General features: G+C 36.1%; 1 protein-coding gene across 2 annotated transcripts; it reads right to left on the bottom strand.

Annotated features, from left to right (window-relative positions):
- On the bottom strand, window positions 1-19,640 carry MLC1 (modulator of VRAC current 1). Of its 2 annotated transcripts, XM_040597048.1 has the most exons (13): window positions 19,551-19,640; window positions 18,894-19,031; window positions 18,034-18,217; window positions 15,835-15,924; window positions 13,705-13,758; window positions 13,513-13,614; window positions 7,885-7,986; window positions 6,884-6,955; window positions 6,299-6,415; window positions 5,304-5,360; window positions 4,073-4,195; window positions 2,480-2,647; window positions 1-562 (listed from the first exon to the last, which is right to left on the bottom strand). In XM_040597048.1, the coding sequence occupies exons 3-13, from the start codon at window positions 18,211-18,213 to the stop codon at window positions 488-490; spliced, it is 1,140 nt and encodes a 379-aa protein (XP_040452982.1). In that variant the 5' UTR covers window positions 18,214-18,217; window positions 18,894-19,031; window positions 19,551-19,640; the 3' UTR covers window positions 1-487. The 2 variants fall into 2 exon arrangements, with proteins under 2 accessions (XP_040452982.1, XP_040452983.1); XM_040597049.1 differs by lacking the exon at window positions 13,705-13,758 and having other exon boundaries at window positions 13,513-13,599.
- Between the last annotated feature and the right edge of the window lie 2,720 nt (window positions 19,641-22,360).

The raw sequence follows: 22,360 nt of genomic DNA, 5'->3' as shown, positions 1-22,360 counted from the left end.
TTGAGTTTCCACATAATAATGACTTTTATTTATATAAAAGCAATGAGATGCAAAACAACTTCACAACTCCTACAAAAGTGAAGTATAAGCAAAAATATCAATTATAACTTGTACTCATAACTTTACAAAAGCATTTATCAGTTACACTGACTGCATAACTGCAGTTGTAACAATCTCTTGCAAATATATGAAGCCTACTATATATTGTCATATTTTACTTTGCCATCAGCATAAATCCATGTGACTCATTACCTTTTTTCTAAAGGTAACTTCTAAAGCAATGCTAGAACACAGATACCAACAGAAAAGACAGACATGTTAAAAATATTATCAATAAATTTCAAAATTATTAGAAAGGCACGTTATTTACTGTGTTATTCCTTAGCTCCTACTGCTGTAGCTATATTGCTGTTTATAAACTTAAAAGTTTTTAAGCCTCAATTCAAACAGTTGATTTACTGTATTGGCTGCATTTGCAGAATCCAAACTACTGAGCCATCTGCACCACAACTGCTTTCCAGGCTTTGTCTTTGTCAAAATCCTTTAAGGTATTATTGGAAACCTAAAAGTAAACAAATTTCAGACAAATGGAAACATGAAACAATGCTTTGGTTAAAAACTGAAGTTCAAGCAAATAAATATCTGACAGAAGCTAGGAGAATGTGAACATCAATAGTTACAGTCCGAGCTATTAATATATTCTACACACTGTAAATTACATAGTTCTGTATATTGCAAAGTTTACATTTATAATATAAAATATAATAACATAAATTATATAATTACTTGAGACATTTGGGTCAAAAAAACTTGGCCAAATGCCTATTTTAAACATGTTACTTGGGACATTTTTTTCAAGATTTTTTCCAAGATGCAACTGAAGGCCTTAGCCCCTTACCTCTAAACCCAAATTAGAAGCAGGCCCCTGAAGTGTCACTGCATGTGTGTAGATAAATCTTAGTTCAAGCAAACTAAGGTCTTGCCTAAGGACACAGACTTCTGAGAAGCCAAAGGGACCTACACCTTAACCTGTATCATTATTCTTGTGTTTAAATACTAAAAGTTAAACAAAAAAGTGTTGCTGTTCCGGAAGAAAGTGCTCCTTTTAGCATTTAATTCACACCCAGTTCTTCAGTGACTCACAAACTAGGAACACTTACATAAGGAATCCCAAAAATAATTCTGCTGTGCTTCATCTTTTATACAGAATGTAACTTTCAGGACACAGATCCAGAAAATAAGGAACCTAGGCTGAATTCCCTCAGCAGTCTGAAGGAACATAAGTCCACATCTTCCACGTTCCATTACCAACTGTATAATGATTTGACTGAATTTCAGTCCCTGCTCCCAATGCTTTCTCTCCAGTGCTGTTTCAACACAGATGCTCTTTCTAGGGAAGAGACTGAATCCAGCACGATCTCTTTCTAGTGCTGGGCCATACAGTAAGCATCCAGCTAACATGAGTTACTCTCTCCTAGTCTTCAAGGATTCAGCACTTTGCCCCGTACAGCAGAGGTGAGGAAAGCCTACAGGTACAGTGCTGTGCTAGGAGATGGATGTAGTCAACCTACACAGGCTGAAGAAAGCCGGGTTCCTCCAGCTCCTGAAGTAGCCTTCTAGCCCTGAACGACTATATGGGAAGTGCTAACAATAATACTGGCACCACCATACTCTAAATTAAAGAGTATGTACCAAACCTGTATCTGAAAGGATAGCCTGAACATGTAAGTGCAGGAAGGAAATATCAATTCTGATCTTTCTCACCAACTTTGATAGTATAGTTAGGACATGGAGAGACCTGGAATTCCAGGCATGCTCCTCTGCACACTACTTCATACTGTCCAGCACAGGTAGCCACTCACTCAGGTTGCCTGTTGTTCCCACACTCCAGGTTCTTAATTCTTCTCTTTAAGTTCTCTAAACTTTGAATGGGATCTGACTTAGTTTAGTAAATCCACTCCCTCACGGCAGGCCTTGGAAAAGTACAACTCTATCGAGTACTCTCATTCCATAGCCCAAAACTTCTGCTCGAGTCAAAAGGGTTAAATCCATTCCTTTCTGGAATGGCTATGTCATTACCAGAACACAGTCATGCAAGGATCATCACCTCTTCTGTAACTTCATTCTGACATATACATAACAGTTATGGATCTGCATCCTGTGGAGTAGGACTATCATTTTATCTTAGTACAATGATGAGCCTCATCTGTAATTGGGAGCCCGTAATACAAACAAGAACAAAAGTGGGCTTTAACCTTACAACTGTTCTTCTCATAACAGGACTTTTCACATTTACAGACATTGCATCCACCATGCTCCAGTTATCATTTAACCAGCAAAATATTATCCCTTTATTACAAAATTCATCAGTGCATTAACATTCTCACAGTTCAACTGTGATCTGAATTAACATGAAACATTACCAAAAAGTCTTCTTAAATACAGATATTTAAATTTTGTAATGGATATAAATAAATACCTCTGTTGTTCTGTACTCCTGTTTTTTAACCTGTGATGCTGTCCATGACGAATCATGTAGTTTCATTTTTGTCTTGTAATTTATACACTGTATTACAGTTCCAATAGTAAGGCATGCCTGAATTAGCAGCATCAACATCAGAAGCAAAAGGAGCACATCGTAAGATTGCTGAAAACAGACATGAACATATTGTTAACTACTTGAATAAAATATTTTCTGCCATTCCCACCTCCATATTCTTGAGATTTGTATCTAGATTTAATTTTTTAACTCAAATTATAATTTACAGTTTATTTCAGCATGAATCGAATTAAAATTTGAGTGCCTGAGTTTGCTTAAAGTAGAACAGATCGATAATTTTGCCAAATTAACATTTTGTTGAAATGATCTTTTCCTCTAGCAGAATTGAAGAAACCATTCTCTAAAACACAGAGTCTCACTGCTGGTCTTGATCTGAGCGATGTCACAGCTATGCCTGGGCCTGACCCTTTGCCTTGCTGGCTCTGACCTTGCCCTGCTGACCTGAATTCCTGGAACTGCCTTGCTACTATGGACTTGTCTGGTAATCACTGAACTATTTGCTGAACCTGGTTACCATAGCCAGACCTGCCTTGTTTTTCTCTTTTTGGGTACTGCAGGACTGCGCTCCTTGGCAATGAGGTCACTGCCCTCGTCTGCTTTGCTGTCACCTTCCACTCCACTGTTCACCCTTCTTTGCAGAGCAGCCCACTGTTGCTGCATCCAGACACAAAGTAGCCTAAGAATGTAAGAAATGCTCTGCAGGGTCACACCAGTTCCCTACAGTCCAGTCTTGTCTCCAACATCTGCAACAGGAGAAGCTACTTAAAAGAAACATCAAAGCCATGGCTACTTCCCGAGGTCCAACAACACACTATGCTCCTCTAGTATCACAACAGGACCACATACTCAAAAGCTGGTTTTCCAGTCCCTAAGATGTCAGTTTAATAACCATTTTCCCTCTCCTAAAATTACAAGATTACTTAAGGACTAGAGGGCACTAAAAGTCATTACCCTCACTGACACTATTTTAATCCCCATAAATGGTTCTTTGAACATCATCACAGGTTGCTAAACACATTGATGGTAAAGCCCTAGAAAGCTGTTCAGCAATGCATTGGTAACACTTCATATGAAATGCTTTAAGATTTGTAAACTTTTTTTTTTATTCTCTGCCGCAATCCAGGCTTGCTTTGAATGAATCCACGTGTAAGCTTACAATCTCAACTGTTGGCAGACATCCTAAGAAACAGAAAAATGTATTCTTCAAGTAAACCTAGAACCTTTAATTTATATACTACAAATTTATTAAAACCTCAAGGAGTCCAGCATATTATTTTTACTGCTTCTTTAGAATAGTATCCCATTTTTAAAAAACTTTAATTCCAGAGTAGCAACAGATTTAACATACTTAAAATTGTATCATCAGTTAAATGCAAGTTTTTGAATAATTCCTGTAAGATTTTATTCAATTTTTATCACGCAGTACCTTGTCTTCTTATACTTCCTAATTCATTCTTGTTTTGCTACTGTAATAGATAGATGTTAATTTTACTATTGCATAAAAATACATACTTTAACAGCAGGTGGATAATTTTTAAAGATGTCAACAACTTGCATGATACTGAAGGATAAGTATGCAGAAGCCGTGAACAATAATGGAGAGGTAACACTGCTAATGGCAATCAGGACCTCAACCTAAAAAATAAGATAATACATGTTAAATAAGAATAAAAACAAATTAACACCTTGGTTTGTGAGCTGCATCTCCTTGAAGCAAGAATAACAGAAGTGTGTAAAAGTGTGTGAGATTCAACATATGAAACAAATATTTAAGATCTATCCACACTGCATAGAGATATAGCAGCAACCTTTGAATAAAACAAGTTTCCAAGCCAAAACACTGTTGTTCTGTAATTCATTTTCCATTTAATATGGATGACGGGGCATTTGTTTGATTTTAAAAGTGCCTTTCATACACAGATAGAGGAAGTAATACCCAACTTAGAGAGCCAGTATAGAAGTATCATTTATTCTTCAGTTTGTATGAAATAATGAGAATTCACAGCAGATATTGCAGACTTGCAACCTAAAATAACTATGCAAATAAATGTGAGTGCTTTGAAGTAAATTTATTGCCATACAAAAGCAGCCTTATTTTCATTCAAATAGCATCCCTACTGGATCAATTTCTGACTTCAGTTGTGGTCACACATCTTTACTGACTTAAAATATGGTTGCATCACTATTACTTAGAACAGATGTTTTAAGGAGGCTTAACTACACATCTGGCACAGTCAAGGAATAAATACACTCTGCTGAATATTCTCAGTCGTTGTCACTAGTCATGAGAAACTTGTTCAAAATAGGATCTAGGTCCAGTGCAGCCTGCACACCTGATTTTCTTCTTTCAGATACCACAGCTCATAATGAAAGGAGAATGGAACAGAAAGGACCTCAGCTCAGAAGCATGAAATTAGTTCTGGGCATGCCATATGAGGTATGTTGTTCTCCTACAGTAATATCCGTTTGCAAGGAACCAGTAAGAAAATAAACAGACAAACAAAAAAACCCAATAAACAGTCCTTTGAATACTTTTATAGAATTGCTGGAACTAAGTTCCCGAAGGGCCTACTGGATTTCTTTTTAGGAATACCAGCTTACACTCATGCTACATATTTCTGTCACATTTTGTAGAAATAACTAAAAACAAGTGAATGAATATGAGTAGTGCCCACTATCACAGGCAGGCTTTCTTAGTATTATTCCACTCTAATGATGAAATCCAAGAATTTTACACACTTACCAGACATTTACTTGGATATTCAGCAGCTACATGACTTGCAATAGCACTTGGAAAGCACTAAACAAAAAAGCATAACAAAATAGATATTTACCTACTTTAAAAATTACAAAAATTACAGTTGAGTTATAGTGATTCCCACTAGGCACAGGTCACATTCTAAATTTCCTGAAAAGGCAAAACTGTATAGACTTACTATGACAGTATTAGAAACTGATTAGTCAAATGGAAATATAACTAATCTTCTTGTAACTTGCATTTAATGAGTATCACGTATTAAACCTACACATACTGAAATACAATTATTTTCAAGATCTGACAATTCTAGAGAAAAACCTAATGAACCCCACTGAATTTTGTGAATTCTGAATGCTGAAAAAACTTGTTTATGATCTTTTTTTCCACTTCATGCTCAGGGATTTTCCAGGCATAGGAGCCACAGGTAAACCTGATGTTTATTGTCTTCTTTCTTAACTGGTTGAATTTGTGGCCGGCAGGTAGCACAGCATCCTGTATGAATCCTCTGCTCCTAGGTACAGGCTGTTACTAGTGACAAGGATTACCAATCACAGTCTCAGACTTTTAAGATAGTTATGGCTGACAGGCTAAAGATGTTTCTATGGATTCTACCATGCTGAAACTAAACCTTTTATTTTGCAGCCTGAAACATTCTAAAACCTAGGACTTAGTTGACAAGGCATTTCACTTTTAATACCCTTGTTTATTACTCATTTCCATTTTACAAAACTGAAGACTGAAAACGTATCAGAACATTTTATAAGAACCAAAGTACTGTAAATCAAAATAGAACATGCATATTGCATAAATATATTAAGTAAATTGAAGTGCTAATTCATTTGCTAAACACCAACTGCCAGTTAGTATTCGGGCCAAAAATATATTCCAGTAGGGAGTGGAAAAATTAAAAAGTTAAAAAAAAAAGGAAAAAAATATCTAAGACTTTTTTTAGAAGAGTACCTTCATTTTGCACTACTTACAGCAACTAAGATCCAAAAGAATGTTACTGAAAGGTATGGACCTGAGACTAGAACATCCATATTCAAAGCAATTATTCCACCAAATACTGATGAAATTCCAATAATCACCTCAATTACCTAAAACAAGGAAGATCACACAAATTATTAACAGTGCATTTGAACACCAAATTTCCTATTTGCATATAAAAAGGAACTCACTGGAAAGAAAAAATGCATTTATGCTATTAGCTATACATGAAGTCTATGTTTTTTCAGATCTAAAATATGGTAAAACTCAAGCTAGTTAAGGGAAAACAAGATTAGCTTCATTATATGTATTTATGTTCTCATTTATTAGCTCCACTGAACAGCAGTTCAGTTTATACTATTTATCCTTAAGTCACTGAGTAGTCTCTTTCCTATTATATATGGCAGTTACCATTTATCTTGCAATATTCTAAAAGGAAACATTTTAAGATATATCTCTCTTTCCTGTCTTTATCCTTTCATCTCTTACCTACACTGATCTCCTGGCTTTAAAAAAGTTTAGCACTTAAAAAGTGAAAGAACAAATTAATTTAATGAAAGAAACAACACTTTTCTTACTGAGTATGACTTCAGAATTCGAGTAGGAAAGCTGACGTTGCTCAAAACAATGGTACTGTCATATGCAGTATTCTAGAAGGGAATAAAAAAAGGCATGATCAAAAAACCACACAAAGCAATACATTTCTTTCTAATATCCTGTACAACTTGTTACAGATCCTAACAGTGGCTGCAATGTCTGGTTGGCCCATCAGAGCTGACAGTGACGTGCTACAGTGTTCGCCAGTGTCAGCAGACCACATCAATCACATTAAACACAAATGAGTTGGTCACAGATTAGCTGTTATACAAGCACCATTCAACAATGAAATATGGTCATCTTGTCTCCCCTTTCCACCTTCAAAATATATACTTTTTTTCCTGAGCCTTCAGATTTTACTGATGTGGACAAACAGTAACTGAAGGACAGTACACTATACGAAGCAAGCATACTTCCACGGAATACAAAATGTTACAGCATGGTTGCTTCATTATTACCTGAAATAAGTACTGTTGTAGAAAAATGAGGGTGCATTTGGAAGAGCACTTGTGACTAAACAAATTTTTTTCTATAGCTTCAAATCCTGAAACCAATATTCATTGTCCAGATACTACCAAATCAGCATACAGGACAAATACTTTCTCCACCTCAGGCTTCAAGATGGCATTGCTCGCATACATACAAGTCACAGTATTCTAACGTATCAAACATCATTAAGCTTTGCAGAACAAAACAGAAATAAAACACTTGCCATGCCTGTCCATAAGATACTCAAACCCTGTGCTGCATAATTGCAACTGGTCATTATACAGCAGGCCCATTGCACTCTAAAAGATAAAAGAGTCTACTACTGTTTAGTATGGCACTTTCATTTATCGTTCAAATCTAGTTCTACCATATAATATGAACTTATATACTGGCACTGCCAGTAACTTGTCAATATATTTAATACAGGAAAAATCAAGTATTTTTTAACACCAAACAAAAGAAAAAAACATTTTTAATCCTTAAAGTTACCTACTTTCTTTCTTGCGCAGCAATCTTCAGTAGACCTAGCTGAAATTATGACAGTAGTTGCCATGAAGATTTCCAGCAGAATAAGTAGAATCAAGTTGAAATTTATCTGTCAGTAAAATCCCAGACATAAATGGGTTACATCTTCCATATAAAAAATAAAGGAGGGGGTGGGATCTAGCAGGATCCAGCAGGCTGTCTATTTTCTGTGACATTTAGACATATCAATTAATTAGAGACCTTGTTAACTGTTTTCTTGGTTCTTGCTGAATTTCTAGGACAACACTTAGCTGTCTACATAATACTCAGAATGCCTAATTAAAAAAGAATAATTTATTTCATTTATGGGAATAGTCTGCCTGAAGATTTTATCACTCTCTTCCAGAAGAGATTTAACAACAAGAGCATGATTGCTAGGTATGTTTGCATTTTGCAGGACCTTCCATGTGAAACCAGAACACTGCAGCAAATGATGGAAAATTCACAGGAGCAGAAAGAGGACAAACAAGAGCAAGCCTGACTAGCCCAGGGGCAAAGGCAATCCACTGGTGCAGCAGGGGGGGAAGGAGGGCCACAGCCTCCCAACCCCTGTGCTGCAATCCAAATGGTACGATACAATATCTAATACTGAATGAAAACACAATCCATAGAACTGGGCCAAAAATCCTAACTCTTGTGCTCTACATAATGCTAGTAGAGCACTGACAAACACTTCATAGTTTAATAATTCTTGCAGGTCTAACAGACAACATGATTGTGTAAAAACCTGGAAGCTGCCATTCCTCCTGCCATTGCACATCTTCAAGAGACAAGTAAGTGAATGTAATACTTATAATTTCTCATTGGTTCCTTATTATCTCATGAAAAGAGGTAGATAGCTACTCTACATGGGAATGATTCAGAATCATTTTCCAGAGGCACACAAGATCAGCAGAGTGGATCTCCCTTTCTTGTCTTCAAAAGCAACGTGGTTTTCCACTGGCAGCCCAAGAAAACATTTGGAAAACATCTGGTCAGGCTGTTGGGCAAAGCACCATTAGTTTAGGGAGAAATTACTCCTTTCAGAACCTGTACAATTATAGCAAACCATTGTTCAAGGACTTGGAATTATATTGTTCCCTCATGTCAGACCTGCTTTGTAGATAAACAAATCCCAGTTTTTCTCTGACATGTATCTTGAAGCACAGGTTTTTTGAAAAAGATGATAAGTGGCAGATTTGAGAGGCTTTTTTTGGACACTGAAATTCATCCATCTCAGGAAATCATAATTGGAACTATGTGCCTTGCAGTACAAAACAGACTGTACAGTTGTACTAGAGCCACAAACAGCAATAAATGTCATAGTGGTAAGCTTCTAGGGAAAGTGCTAGCATGAAGAATAAAGACATTATTTGGCAAAAGATGAGGTGTCAAACATGCAGCCTGCAGAACAATTTAATACAGCCTGTAAATTCCCATGATTTTGATGTGTTTTGACACATAGCGCTGGTACTGATGTGAGCTAGCAAGGCCACACTACACATTGTAACACCAAGTAGATGTATAAGTTTGAGTCCAGAAGCACTGTAACTACACTGATGGACTCATTTAGTGCTAGGTATAAGAAGTAAATAACAGTAATTGTAAAAGTAACAGTAAATAAATTAGATTTTTTTAATTTAACTTTTATCTTTCCAGTATGTTTTTTCTGATATGACGTGTCTAGAATATCAGATAGAGCCTTCCACTCAAAATTAATTAAATACCTCTAGATCAAATTAAAAATATCTCATCTCCAGTTTTGAAGTTTAGATGGTTTTGTTATTTTATTTTTTAAAAAGAAATACAGCTAAAGCTATTAGTAACTACCTTTTTGTACTATCGGTAACAATGGGAAATTTAATGTCAGATTTCTAAGCACTACAGAAACTTCTCCCTGCAATTGCCACTGTACATAGAATCTATCGCCAGATGCAGAAAACCAAGTAAGCTGTGTCCTTAGTCCTCTTCCATGACTAAGGAATGTGCAAGTGCAACTAGGTAGAAACTAGTAGATTAGCACAACTTTAATCCAATTTTCTCTGAACCTGCACCAGGTATTAAAAACATGATTCACTGAAACAGTACGAAAGGGTTGAATTAATTTCAAGATTGAATAATCTGAAGTTCAATATAGTTGCTTAAATGCAGACTTTTACCATGATTTAAGACATCCTGCAGATGTTTCAAGACATCTGCACAGGTTTGACAAATAATGACAGAGAACCTAAAGGACACTGATGCCCTCTTGGACCAGCAGCTGAAGCAAGGCAGAACAAGTCAGCACATACCTAACTGATACACACTCTTAAGAGTTAGGTAACCAAATCAAGCACTGACACCCCAGTATCTGTGTGCACCCACGCTGCCTATGCTTCCACTACTGCTAGTGGAGACCTACTCTATACAGGCAAGAGAGGGAACCCCAAAAGCTACTGGGCCAACCAGTCACTAGAGGCAGGGTTCAATTATACTGGCTGCTAGTGCCACTTGAAATACTCAAGCATATTGAATGTGCCTACGTGACTGGGTTGTATGACACAGGACTGATGGGAGACTCTCACTCACCTAGAGTAGAAGCAGCAGTCAAGCAGAGTATCTCACAGCGCTTTCAAAATAAGAGATGTCTAAGTTCAGGCCAGGGAATCCTGTCTTAGCCATCTATGCTGAGGGAAACAAGATTGTACTGCAGGGTCCCAGTAACTGGATCATCTTAACTACAATGGAGGTACAGACACTCAACTTGCAAGGAGACAAGATATGTATATACTCAATATGGAGTTAATTTAAATCCTGTTCAAGATCTGAACACTTTCAGTTGTGGTGGCCAGCATGCACAAGGTTCCACTCATTTCTGTCCATCAGGCTTCTTACTCTGAGAACTGGGAATGAACAGAGTTGCAGCAGTGGCAGTTTGCATCTTTTACATATTGTATCCTTCATGTTGATAGCATACTAACCACAGAACTGCACCCTGCTGGAGTGGTTTCACAGAGTCTAGAGCATGGCTTGTATCTTGCATTCCATTTATCTGTCTAAAGTAATTTTGTGGAGTTATCCATCAACATGAGTAACACTAATGAGAATTACCCAGGTCCTTTATAAAGGCGTGGGGGTGGGGGTTTTAAATGTGAATTGTCTTAATTGGATAAACTTACCCTTTTTATGAGTCTTACTGCTTTTAAACCACTGGCAGTGATTTTGCATCAGACCTAGTATTATTTTCTTGTGCCATTTCCCATGGGAGGGAAAATAAATATGATGGTGAAAGAACAGTTAAAGAAATGGTATTCTACATTTTCTTTGTACCACATGGGTAATGGAAAACAGCTGGCAGCAAGCTGACAAACAGTGAGACTGTCCCACTGAAACCACTGTCCTTCAAAAAGGAGAGCAAGTCAGCACCATGAATAACTCTTAAGACAGAAAGGTTCAAGAAAGCTTCAGAGTCAGCCTTGCACAGTTATCCTGACTTATCTTTATTCAGTGATCAATGACATAGTATGGACATGTAATAGGCAAGTGAAAATAATTAAAACCACATAACTAAGGATGTCTTGTGGATATGATTGTAGATAACTGACATTTGGCCAAGAAAGAATTTGCCTTGTTATAAATTTAGTGTTTGTCACTTATACTTTCCCAGTCTGATATAATCTCTTTTTTCAAATGGTTTGATCTGCCTTGAAAATATGAAGTCTGTTAATATTTTATAATAGAAACCGCCAATTTTTATGCAATCTAAAAACTACTCACTTCAAAAGTATGCTGCAAGTGAAGTTAAGTTTTTACACATAGGGCCAGCTCAAAGCTTCTCAAGAGCATAAGGAAAATTGATTTTATCACATGGGGCTCATGACAAAATAACTATTGTGGTGGCAAAATGAGTCCCTTGGGCCAACCTTTCCTGGGCAAACATAGCCCTCCACTGTCTCAGCACTGTGATCCTGTCTACCAGGAATGCAAAGTGTCTGGTAGTGTCCAATGACACTTCTCTGCTGTTTTCACTCAGAATACTTGGACTGGTTTCTAATACTTGAACTCTCTACCAAGAAAGGAAGGGAAAAGTCTATACCCCCGTGTCTTGTACATAATTCATTCAGCTTTAACTGCCTAAGTCACTTGAGGGGGCAAATACATGCAGGAACTGCTACACTAGCAAAAAGCTAGCAAAGGCTGTGCAAAGAATTGACTGCTATAAACTCTCCCAAGATAAACACAGCACCCAGGGGGACTTGACACTGTCCCATCAAACACAGAGCAAAACTGACCACATCTAAAGCCAGTACTACTTGAATTCAAGTGATCTGACTGTCCAGAGTGTTAAATCTCCACAGCTCTGAGTGACTGCAGTACTCCATCTTTCTGAAAGTCAGGCCAGCTGCACAGAAATGTGAAGCTAGACTTCATTACTTAATTTAAAAAGTAGGTTTGAAAGTATTGGCCTAATATACTGCACTTTCCAAGTGAAAGTAAACACAGTTTAGAGGTTCAACATTTGTGAAATATGGAGCTCACCAGATGTTACTAAAATAGTACAGATAACTCCAAAGCAAATTATCTCTGCACTACTTTTCTATTAGAAAACTTTTGTCACTAATTCAGATCTGCTATATTATTATAGGGAGTCATTATTACTGCTGAGCTGTTAGTATCACAATAGCCGATATAACAGTGGGAAAAGAACTGAACCATAACATGATAGCAGTCATTAACCTTCACACAAAATGTATGACAGAGTTGTACTGAGCATAGCTATTCTGTGATAGTCTATTATGAATATTCATCAATGATAACAGTAATACCTTATGTAGTATATAGGTCTCAGAACATTTTACCGCAGGAGAAAAAACCAAAACCAAAACTACCCTATAGTTCTACTGTTTGGCTTAAACTACCAAAGACAGATGTTAAAAGGTTGTGACTCAAAACTAATGAACTTTTCCCAGCATGAAATGTATGTGCTTCAAATGACATAACTGCTGCATTCTCTTTGTTGATGATGTATGAGAAAAACAGTCATCAAAAGTTTCTTTCCTGATGGCCTCAAGCATACTAGCCATTAAAGAAGATCCAGGAAAGGATTATACTTAATCTCATGATGAAATTTCCTAGCAGAGGCACTGTTTGGGACACCTTCTCATTTCAGTACGATTTAACCCTAAAAGCTGGCTAATCTACAGGTGAGCTAGTAATTAATTTTCAATTCTCTCTTCTGATGCTGCTCTTTCAAAAAAAAAAAACCACAACAAAAAACTGGCTACAGTCAACAGAAAAATAAACAGTCAGTTGATGAAACTGGATCACTTTTGAAGATCTAATGCATGTTTTTGAACTTCGAATACAAGAAGACAGGAAAGTAATTTCCATATTAATCTCCAAGTTAGTTGTCCCATGTACCTTTTTAGCCATGTAAATTTTCATCTCCGATGTCAATTTTCCAGTCTTGTCTTACTCAGAAAAGTAAAGCTACTGCTAGATGATATTTCCTCACAGACTAAGTAGGAATACTGGGGTATTAACAACAATGTAATTACATGTGATCACCACCGACCTCACCCCTTCTATTTTTTTTAACAAAGATAAATGTAGCATAATTAGTGTCTCAGTAACTTACATTTATAGCTGATGGATTGAGGACAAGTTTGCATCCAAACCAAATTAAACACGTTGTTGTAACAGCAAACGTAGAGACAAACAGAATCTGAAAATTGGGTATCTGAAAAACAATTTCAAAATGGGTTTCTCTCTCATGGTAACCCCAGAGGGGGAAAGAAAGATATAACTGCCAATAAAATCTTATACTCACCACATTAATTTTATTCCTTGCTATAGCAAAGCTCACAACTGCTGAAGGAATACACTGGGGAAATTAAGAGAGAAGACTAATGGGATATTCTGCACAAAAAATCTGACATATATATGTATTTCTATACATGTAATTTATTTGGTCTAAATTCATATTTCAGTTAACTTAGACAAACAGAAATCAGAAACTCTGAGAGAAGTCTGTCACTCTTGTACAAGCTCATTAATTACAATTGGTATCTGAGGATTACAAGAGGTTTTAAATATGCCTTCCATATCCCTCAATTTTGACTAGCTACCCAGCACAAGTGATGAGTAAAAGAAAGAAAGTCTTTCATGCCTTTGTTAAATTAACTCTAGAAGGCCTGAGATCCTTAAGCAGAACAAGACAAACTACTGCCAAACTGGGCCTCCACATTCTTTCAAACAGACAAAGTCATGGTTGCATAAACTAAAATTTGGCCAGTCTCAATACAGTTCTGAAGAACTCCATAAAAACTGATCTGTTGAGTCAAATTACACCTTAAGAACTGTGCCTGGGATCTCCACTATGTTCACCAGGAACTGTGTTTCTATAGTTAAGGGCAGAGCTAAATGGTAAAATCATGCATAAATGGAAAGTTTCACAAAGTAATTTCTCTATCCCTTAGCTGTTCCCCACCACCATAGATATGGTACATGTACAGATCCAGCTGTTTTACACAAATACATAATGTTACAACATACTAATAAGCAAAATAAAAATATACTCAACTAAAATTATTCTAAACATTTTCATGTTAAATAATGAACCATGTAACAAATGCTGCGTTTCTTTTATCTTTTAAAGACAGAAGTTCTAATTATCTTTTCAAACATCTGCACACTGATGGCTTAACAATGGAACCACTATAACTGGATTACTAACGACATTTAGAACTCTTGGTAGCACTTCCTTAACACCTAAATGACCTGTATTTAACATAATTAAAACATCCTTTTATGTCCTGGATACCCTAGAGTCCCTAGAACACTACATGACCATGTTGATGCAACTGAATCCTACTACTAGTCAAGATGGTTAAAACAGCCTAGAAAGCAACTCAGCTCATGCTAAAATAGACATACAGTAGTCAGTTAGCTACACAGCTCTCTAGGCCCTTCCAACTGTATTGACTCCATTATCTGAAGCAGCAGCTCTAACACCTTGCTCACATACAGACACCCAAATGTACACAACTTTATCCACGGCAAACCATTCAAACCCAATGTGAGAGCAAGACCTCTGGAAATTCTCAATAAATACAAAATTAAAAGAGACAAGATCTGGGGCAGAAAAAGAGACATCTCAGTAATTAAGACTAATGTCGCAGAGAATAACACAAAGATACTAACTTTAAAAACTGTTTCAACTTTATTCTAACACCTCTAGCAGAAACAAGTGACAACTCATTCATAGAAAAACTCCTGGGACTTGTTTAAAGTAAAGCATTAGTCTTGCACCTAACTTAAAACAAATAGGCAAGTCATGAGAATAACGATAGAACAGAATCCTGCCATGAACAAACTAAGTACAACAGACTCATCTTATGCACACAGATCTAAAATGTAGATCAAGCATACATAATACATATAAAAAAAAATCTCCCTAAAAATACACTAAAAAAAGACTGGACTTTGGAAAACAACAGATACCTTTAATGCATATTTTACTAATAAAATAACAGTATTCAAGAGAACTTAAGTCTGCTTCAGCACCTGGAGATTATCGCAAAATAAAATGAAAAAGTAATACTTCGAAATACAATCTGAAATACATCCTGATAGCATTTAGCCAGGAAATTCCCCAAATGCATAACAACGCAAATTTTCTTAAAATCGAGGACAGAAATACTGTTCATGCAGATAATTACTGCATGCCAGTGGTGAGCTGGTTAACAAAAATGGTAGCACAAACCAGTTGTCTTTATGACATCTGCTATTCCCTTAGCAATGGGATGAAAACCCATTTAATGAACTGTTAAATATAATTAAATCTTCCACGAAGAAAGTTAGTAGTAGAAAGACAGAATAAAAGACAATAAACCCACAAAAATTATTTATGATTGATTTTGCTGTCAAACAGCCACAGAAAACAATTAAGAATGCTTACTGAACCTGCTGCACAACGTAAATAATCCATTTCAGATGGAAAAATATTTCCCAGATATAGTGAAAATCCAGAAGTAATAAGGAGGCAAGTCTACAAAGCAACAAATAAGATAAATTAATACAAATAAAAATATTTTTAAAAGCAATTAGGCAGACAGAAATCAGTAATTCCTTTCAAATTAAGCTACTGATGAATATTTAATAATGCAGTCTTTGTGTGATTAATTTTGAAGAAAAATTTCAAAACATGCTGAGTTCTGAAGATGCTCTGCTGGTTACCAAGACTTAATACTGAACACTATAATCATGTTTGAATCAAGCATTGTGCCCTGACTTGGCAAATACCTAATAAAATGCTCAAAAGGTAATTGCAGTGTTTGGTGGTAAAAATGTTTCAGAAACATCAACTAAGCCTCTACTTTGCATTCTCTGCTTGGCTCCTCCAACATTCATTACACATACGGGCAGGTGGGCATACCAACTAGAACATAGTAACAAAAATAGTACTATGATACATTAATGAAGATTCTTCCACCTTCCACACTCCTACCTCCCTCCAAACTTTCTTCCTGCTTTGGTTCAGTGGCACACTCATAATGTCCAATTCCTCTTGTTCCCTTGCTAACTATTCTATTTATTTCATAATTATCAGTTACAGCCTCAGCAATAAATGATTAGTGTATTCTACTAACATTTTTTGGTTTTGCTTGTCATTCCTCTGAGTAGGCATTTCTTTGAAGGGGCAGGGGAAGATGAGAGACAGAATGGCTCTTTTGTTCTAACTGGGTATTTTTGTCATGTTACAAAATTATGGGGGTCTTTGAAAAGTCCTTGCCAAAAAATGACAGAAAATAAGGACAGAGAATTCTGGCAGACTGGATGAACAGCACTTAAGAGAACACAACTTGAAATTGTGCTTGAAGCATGTTGAATTGTTCTCGCACAAGAACAGCCCAACTAGCAGCCACTTTGAAGTCACTCGACCACTCTACAGTTTGCAACTGCTCCCTAAAGTGGATGGTTCTGTTCACTATGACTTTGTTGTCCAGCATACAGACATCCCTTTCTGGACAACGTCTTTTGAAAGAGTGGAGAGAGACTAACCACTACAATACTTGGGAGAAAAATCTAATTGGAGTTTATTGAACTAGTTTATTAATAAAATTGCTTTTTCATTTATTCATGAAATTCATACTTCTTGATAATATGACTGCAGCAAATTATCATTAAACATTAGTATCTCAAATCATTCACAACTCATTAAAAAGGAAAAATCTAATTACAGACAGTTGTCCTTTTTGACGATTAAATCTGAGAAAATTTAACGCAAAGAAAGCCAGCTCTTCTTCTGCTCTCTCTTTATGTAACAGTGCATCTGAAAGGAAATCCAAATTTCACAGATTGCCAGAAAGGAAAAAATGTTCAGCTGTTGCTATGAAAATAGGGCAATACTTTAATTTACTGCGCAAAACCAAGTAATTACCGTATTAACAGTGAAATATTTTTAGCTCTTAGTAAAAGTACTTTTCAAAACACATGACCTGACAGAAAAAGATCAAATTCTAATTGCTATAATTAAGTTTAATTAGCTTGGCTCAGAACATGAAGAAGCATATGTACATGCAAGATCAGTGTCCTATGATGCTAGCAGTGACACAAAAGTTCAAATCACGGTGACATTCATTTAAGAAACTCAAGTATATACCTCACTATATGAATATTCTATCAAATAAATACATGACTATTGAACCCTGAAAGGTGAATGTGGCAATTAAGTACCATATACATTTTAATGACAAAATGCTACCATGGTAAGTAAAGTACTTTTAACAGTTAAAAAATCTTAAAAGAATGCATATGATCAGGACACTTTATACCCTTTACCAAAATGCACTGTTTATACATACATGTGGGTTGATATTTACCACTGCCACACTTATTATTGTCCATTATGCTATATGATTAAAGACAAAAATCAGTCTTCATATTGCATCTTTGATTAGTGCAGAATTATCCACAGAATACCATTAGTCAATTAAGTGTTACATTCTAAATTTGCTAAACATGTTCCTTCCTATACAAATATTTACATCTAATACTATCAGCGATGAAATTCTGAGTCCCCAATGTGAAACAACAGATTATTGGGCACTAAGACCTCACCTACATTTTCAAATTCTGTATCATTTAAAGTACTTACTCCCATCAGCAAAGAAAAGATCCATGTTCTGTAACTAAAGCAAGGATGCAGCCTTTTTGATAGCTGAAGGTCACTGGATTTGATATCTGGTATATAATTTCCATTCTCCTGTTTTCCCCGCTCCAAAGTTGGCATCCTGTCATAGCTAAATTCTTCTCTGTAACCTTCTTCCCTGGTCATAACACTTCACAAAGGCAATTAAAAATAGAAACACAAATGATGAAGAAAAACCAAAAATATAATTTAGATCCTTCACATGCTTAGATCCGTGCTCAACTAGGTTTTTGTCTATTTAAGACAAAATAAATGAAAGCAGTATTTATTAGTGAGCTTATTTACATTTCAAAATATGTAAGCATTCTAACAACTTACTTGCATACAATAAGCAAATTACATAGCTACAGTTCATAATAGTACAATATAAATGCAAACAAAATGAAAGTCTGTGTATGTATGATACCTCAATGGACTTTTATTTCAAGATCTAAAAACCATTTTTGGAGGTGTTTAGTTTGAGGGTAACTCTACAACCAAAGCAGAAGTCTTTCTTTTCTTTTAACTCTAAGATAAAAAAGGTGTTTAAACACATTTGGAAATTAACTTCCATTTGATTGTAACACTTCTTATCAGGTATCTAAAACGACAGACTTCACTACGAGTCTGATGAACTCATATAATCCAAGTAACTCAGCTACAGCAAACTGTTTCTAATTTACCCGGTATCAACCATTTCTCAGGTTCACTTAGCCATTTTTTCTTCATCTCACTACTTGCCAATCTGTTCAAATACCTTGAGGAGTATCTTATATTAGAAGTAAGTTACTGCAGATTTTTCAACAATTAAAAACCTTCATGCTTACCTTCAATTGAAAAGTTAACTGTCAGTTTAAAACAGTCTTGTGAAGACAGCTGCCTGTACACTTTGTGATATTCTCACCGTTCACTGAGTCATGCCGTCTTTGAAAAGTTCCCCCTTAGACTTTGGCTTTCAACAACATCTATTCAGATATGGAACAAAAGCACAGCAAAAACTTCAGTTAAGCCAGGGAACAGGGAAATGCCTCCTGAATTTTAATTAACAGAACACACTAGAAAATGACTGTACTACATTCTCATAGGACTGCTTCCAAATCAGACCAACAAATTAAAAAAGTTTCAAGTCTCTTTTTTTTGCTGCAGTACTACCCCTTACATCGCATCTTAAATAGAACTTTCTTCACAATTTACCAGTTTAAGTTATTGTCATAGCCAGTGATAACAATATTCAACAATCTAGTTCTTGTATCAAAACAACAAAAGCTACTTATAACGCAGTATTCTAAAATACCTAAAATAAACTACACATAAAAATTCAAGTATCCCAACAAGCTGCAAGGTTAGAAAGTTAGAGGTTAGAAATCTATCAAGAATATTATCTTCACTGTAAAACTCTTCACTATCTTTTTCTGCTAATCCTAGTTATCTAGAGTGTTCAGATAAACCCTGCACACTTCAATCAGGCTGACATGCATACTTACAGAACACCGTGATTACTGAACTACATATTTTAAATCTAGCAAGCAGCAGTGACACACAATGGCCAGTGCACATTGGATCCAGTCCTCCTGCTTATTAGGCAATAAAAAAAAATTAAAAAAAAAAAAAGAAAAGCTTTTATCTTGAAGATGTTGGCACCTTGACAGCTACAGCAATGACAGGGTCTTTTGTCTAAAGTTTAAACACTGTTGTAACCAAGACACAATTAAATCTTCAGTATTCTGAAGGGCATCGCCTTTAAAGTATGCCAGAAAAACTTTACAACAGCACTACTGCTCAATTTGTATGGACTGTAGATTTTACTCATTATAACATCAGCCGATACTGAAAGAATATTAAAATGTTACAGTTGTTTTAATAGACTGAAACATGGAAATTAATGCACCATACACACAGTAGATATAGCTGTAAACTGTTAGAAAAATGGGGGGGAAGAGACTGTGTAACCACACAAAACTGTCTGAATTAATTAAGCCCTTGTGTTTCTCTTCACAGAAGAAACACTATGCAAGTATTTCCATTATCTGTCACTTTTCAGAGACAATGGTTTAATGGAAAATGGGTAATATGTTACGTTACGTGTTTCATAATGAATGCTATGTACTGGTTTGCTCTAACACAAATTACCATAGAAATAAAACAGGACCATATTTTATGCCTTCTGACAAATTAGGGAGATCAACTTATTTCTTACATGAAATTGGTGAGATATTCAGGTATTTACCTGATGTAATCTCTTTGAATTAAAAGACTTTATGAAGTCCTGCACCACTGAACAGAGCAGGGTTCAAATCCTAGAAATTTTTTTCACAATTCCAAGTGTTTCAGCCTGTTTTCAGTATGTACCTGAAAGTTCCCTCTCTCGAGCATCACACTACAGTGTTTTCTCTCGTTATGGTGAATTTCCTTCTGCTCCCTTTCCTGTGCACTTCTCATATTTGCCATTCTCCTTTTTGCACTGAGGTTTACCACACAGTTAATCTATCCTCTGCATTTGGCATCACTATCAACAAAAAACACTTAAACTTCACAGTGCAGATTGTACTCTAAAAGTCACAACCTCAAGGCAAGATCTGGTAACCAGAGCCCAAGTCACAGGCCAAGACCTTAAAATGCTAGGTAAGGTACAAAGTTGCTGTACAAAGAGATTCTTCCTAATTCTAAAGATTGCATAGGAAACCTACACAAAGACTGCAGGAAAAATAACAATACCAACAGAACATTAGAGACTTCTGAAAAGGATTCATAAATGAAGCGTTTTTATGCTCGGTTAGGGTTAGGCCAAAAGCGGTCAAGGAATAACAATCAAATCAAATCATGACAGCCTATGAAGTATTACTTGCTTCCACCATTGAAATGACCTCTGAACTTGTTCAGCTTGTTCAATTGAAGCAGCTATAGCAAATAATAGGTCATTTCCCAGGGCTGTGCCACGTGAGCATCCTCCAAAACAACCACAAAAAGATAAAAAAACAGATTGACAATTATAACTCATCTCCCAAGGGACAATATGATAACAAGGTACATAAACTTGTCATAGTCCCACTTTTCTATCAGTAATTAATATCTGTCCTGGACCAGATTACTTAGCACTGAATCCAGGCTGATGCCCATGTTCCCAAATCTAAACACAAAAATATACAGCACCTGAGGCTTTGATGAAATTTGTTTCAATTGACCAAGCCTGCCTTTTGCTGATTATTTTTTATTAGCTACACTACCTATGCATTCTTTCACACAATATTTAATTACACTATTTTAGCTCATTACCTGTATTCCTTGTTCAGTATTTTCAGCTCTTTTAAAATCAGCTCTTTGAAATACTTTGTTTCTCTGGAGCTGATTCCTCAGTCCTTGTTTCCCAGCTCATGTCTTGGGACATGTACTGAACCAACAGCAAAATGTAGGCCCAACAGCTTCAAAGAGCTCCTCTAGTATAATATACGCTTCTTCTGGCTTAGATCTTCATTGTAAGAGTATAAACAGGTTTGATCAGTACAAACATAAAACACTTCTAGTTTCACGGATGTCATAAACACAGCATTTTAAAGGACATCCAGATTGAATACCAGTCTTTTCTGCCTAGGCCAAAGCCTGGGAAGCCTCTTACAAACCACAGGATCTTCAGACAGGAATTTATGCATGTATAACTAATTCCCTCCTCCAAAAAAACAAATTTCTTCACCTCTCATATTTTTGCCAACCAACACTCCTCTGCCTGCACTCCACAGAAATCTCAGTGAAAGCAAATGGTGGTTAAAATGCTTTAAATCAATGTATCTAAAGGGGAGGCTGTCACCTCCTCAGCACTTTTCTAAAAAGATCAGTGACTGCAAACACTCATATACGTTTCTCTTCCCAGTAGCATCACCTCAGTTACTTCAGAGCAAGACATTGGAACCTGTGTGTAATTACTGGCAACCAGAATTTCTTCTGGTCTAGAAACTGTATAGAACCCTATAAAAGTGTTAAACAGCCTGCAATACACCCCTAGCCCTTCTTTGCCTAAATAATGGAGAGCTAATGGTACAAGTAGAAAATAAAAGGTTGCCAAAGTGCTACTCTGGTCTTAGAATCTAATCACAGACAATGCTGCTTCTCTATAACAGTCATAGTTTCTCAGAGAAGCATACGCTGCCCTGCCCAGTTTCCTGAAAACATCTGTGTTATGCAGTCATTCCCAGTGAAATTACTGGGATGCTGAACACATCAACTCAAAAACTATGCTTTATTTGTTTGGGGGTTTTATTTATTTGTTTTATTTATTTATTTATTATTATTTGTTAAACAA

The sequence above is a fragment of the Falco naumanni genome, chromosome 5, assembly GCF_017639655.2.
Source record: "Falco naumanni isolate bFalNau1 chromosome 5, bFalNau1.pat, whole genome shotgun sequence".
In the NCBI taxonomy this organism is placed as follows: Eukaryota; Metazoa; Chordata; class Aves; order Falconiformes; family Falconidae; genus Falco; species Falco naumanni.
This window is presented reverse-complemented; position numbering and strand designations above follow the sequence as displayed.

Coding starts and splice junctions, on each gene's coding strand:
- MLC1 (XM_040597048.1), bottom strand. CDS start 18,213: ATGACCAGGGAAGAAGGTTACAGAGAAGAATTTAGCTATGACAGGATG. Junction 4,196..5,303: donor AATATCCAAGTAAATGTCTG/GTAAGTGTGTAA, acceptor CTTATTTTTTAG/GTTGAGGTCCTGATTGCCAT. Junction 2,648..4,072: donor ATTATCCACCTGCTGTTAAA/GTATGTATTTTT, acceptor GTCTGTTTTCAG/CAATCTTACGATGTGCTCCT.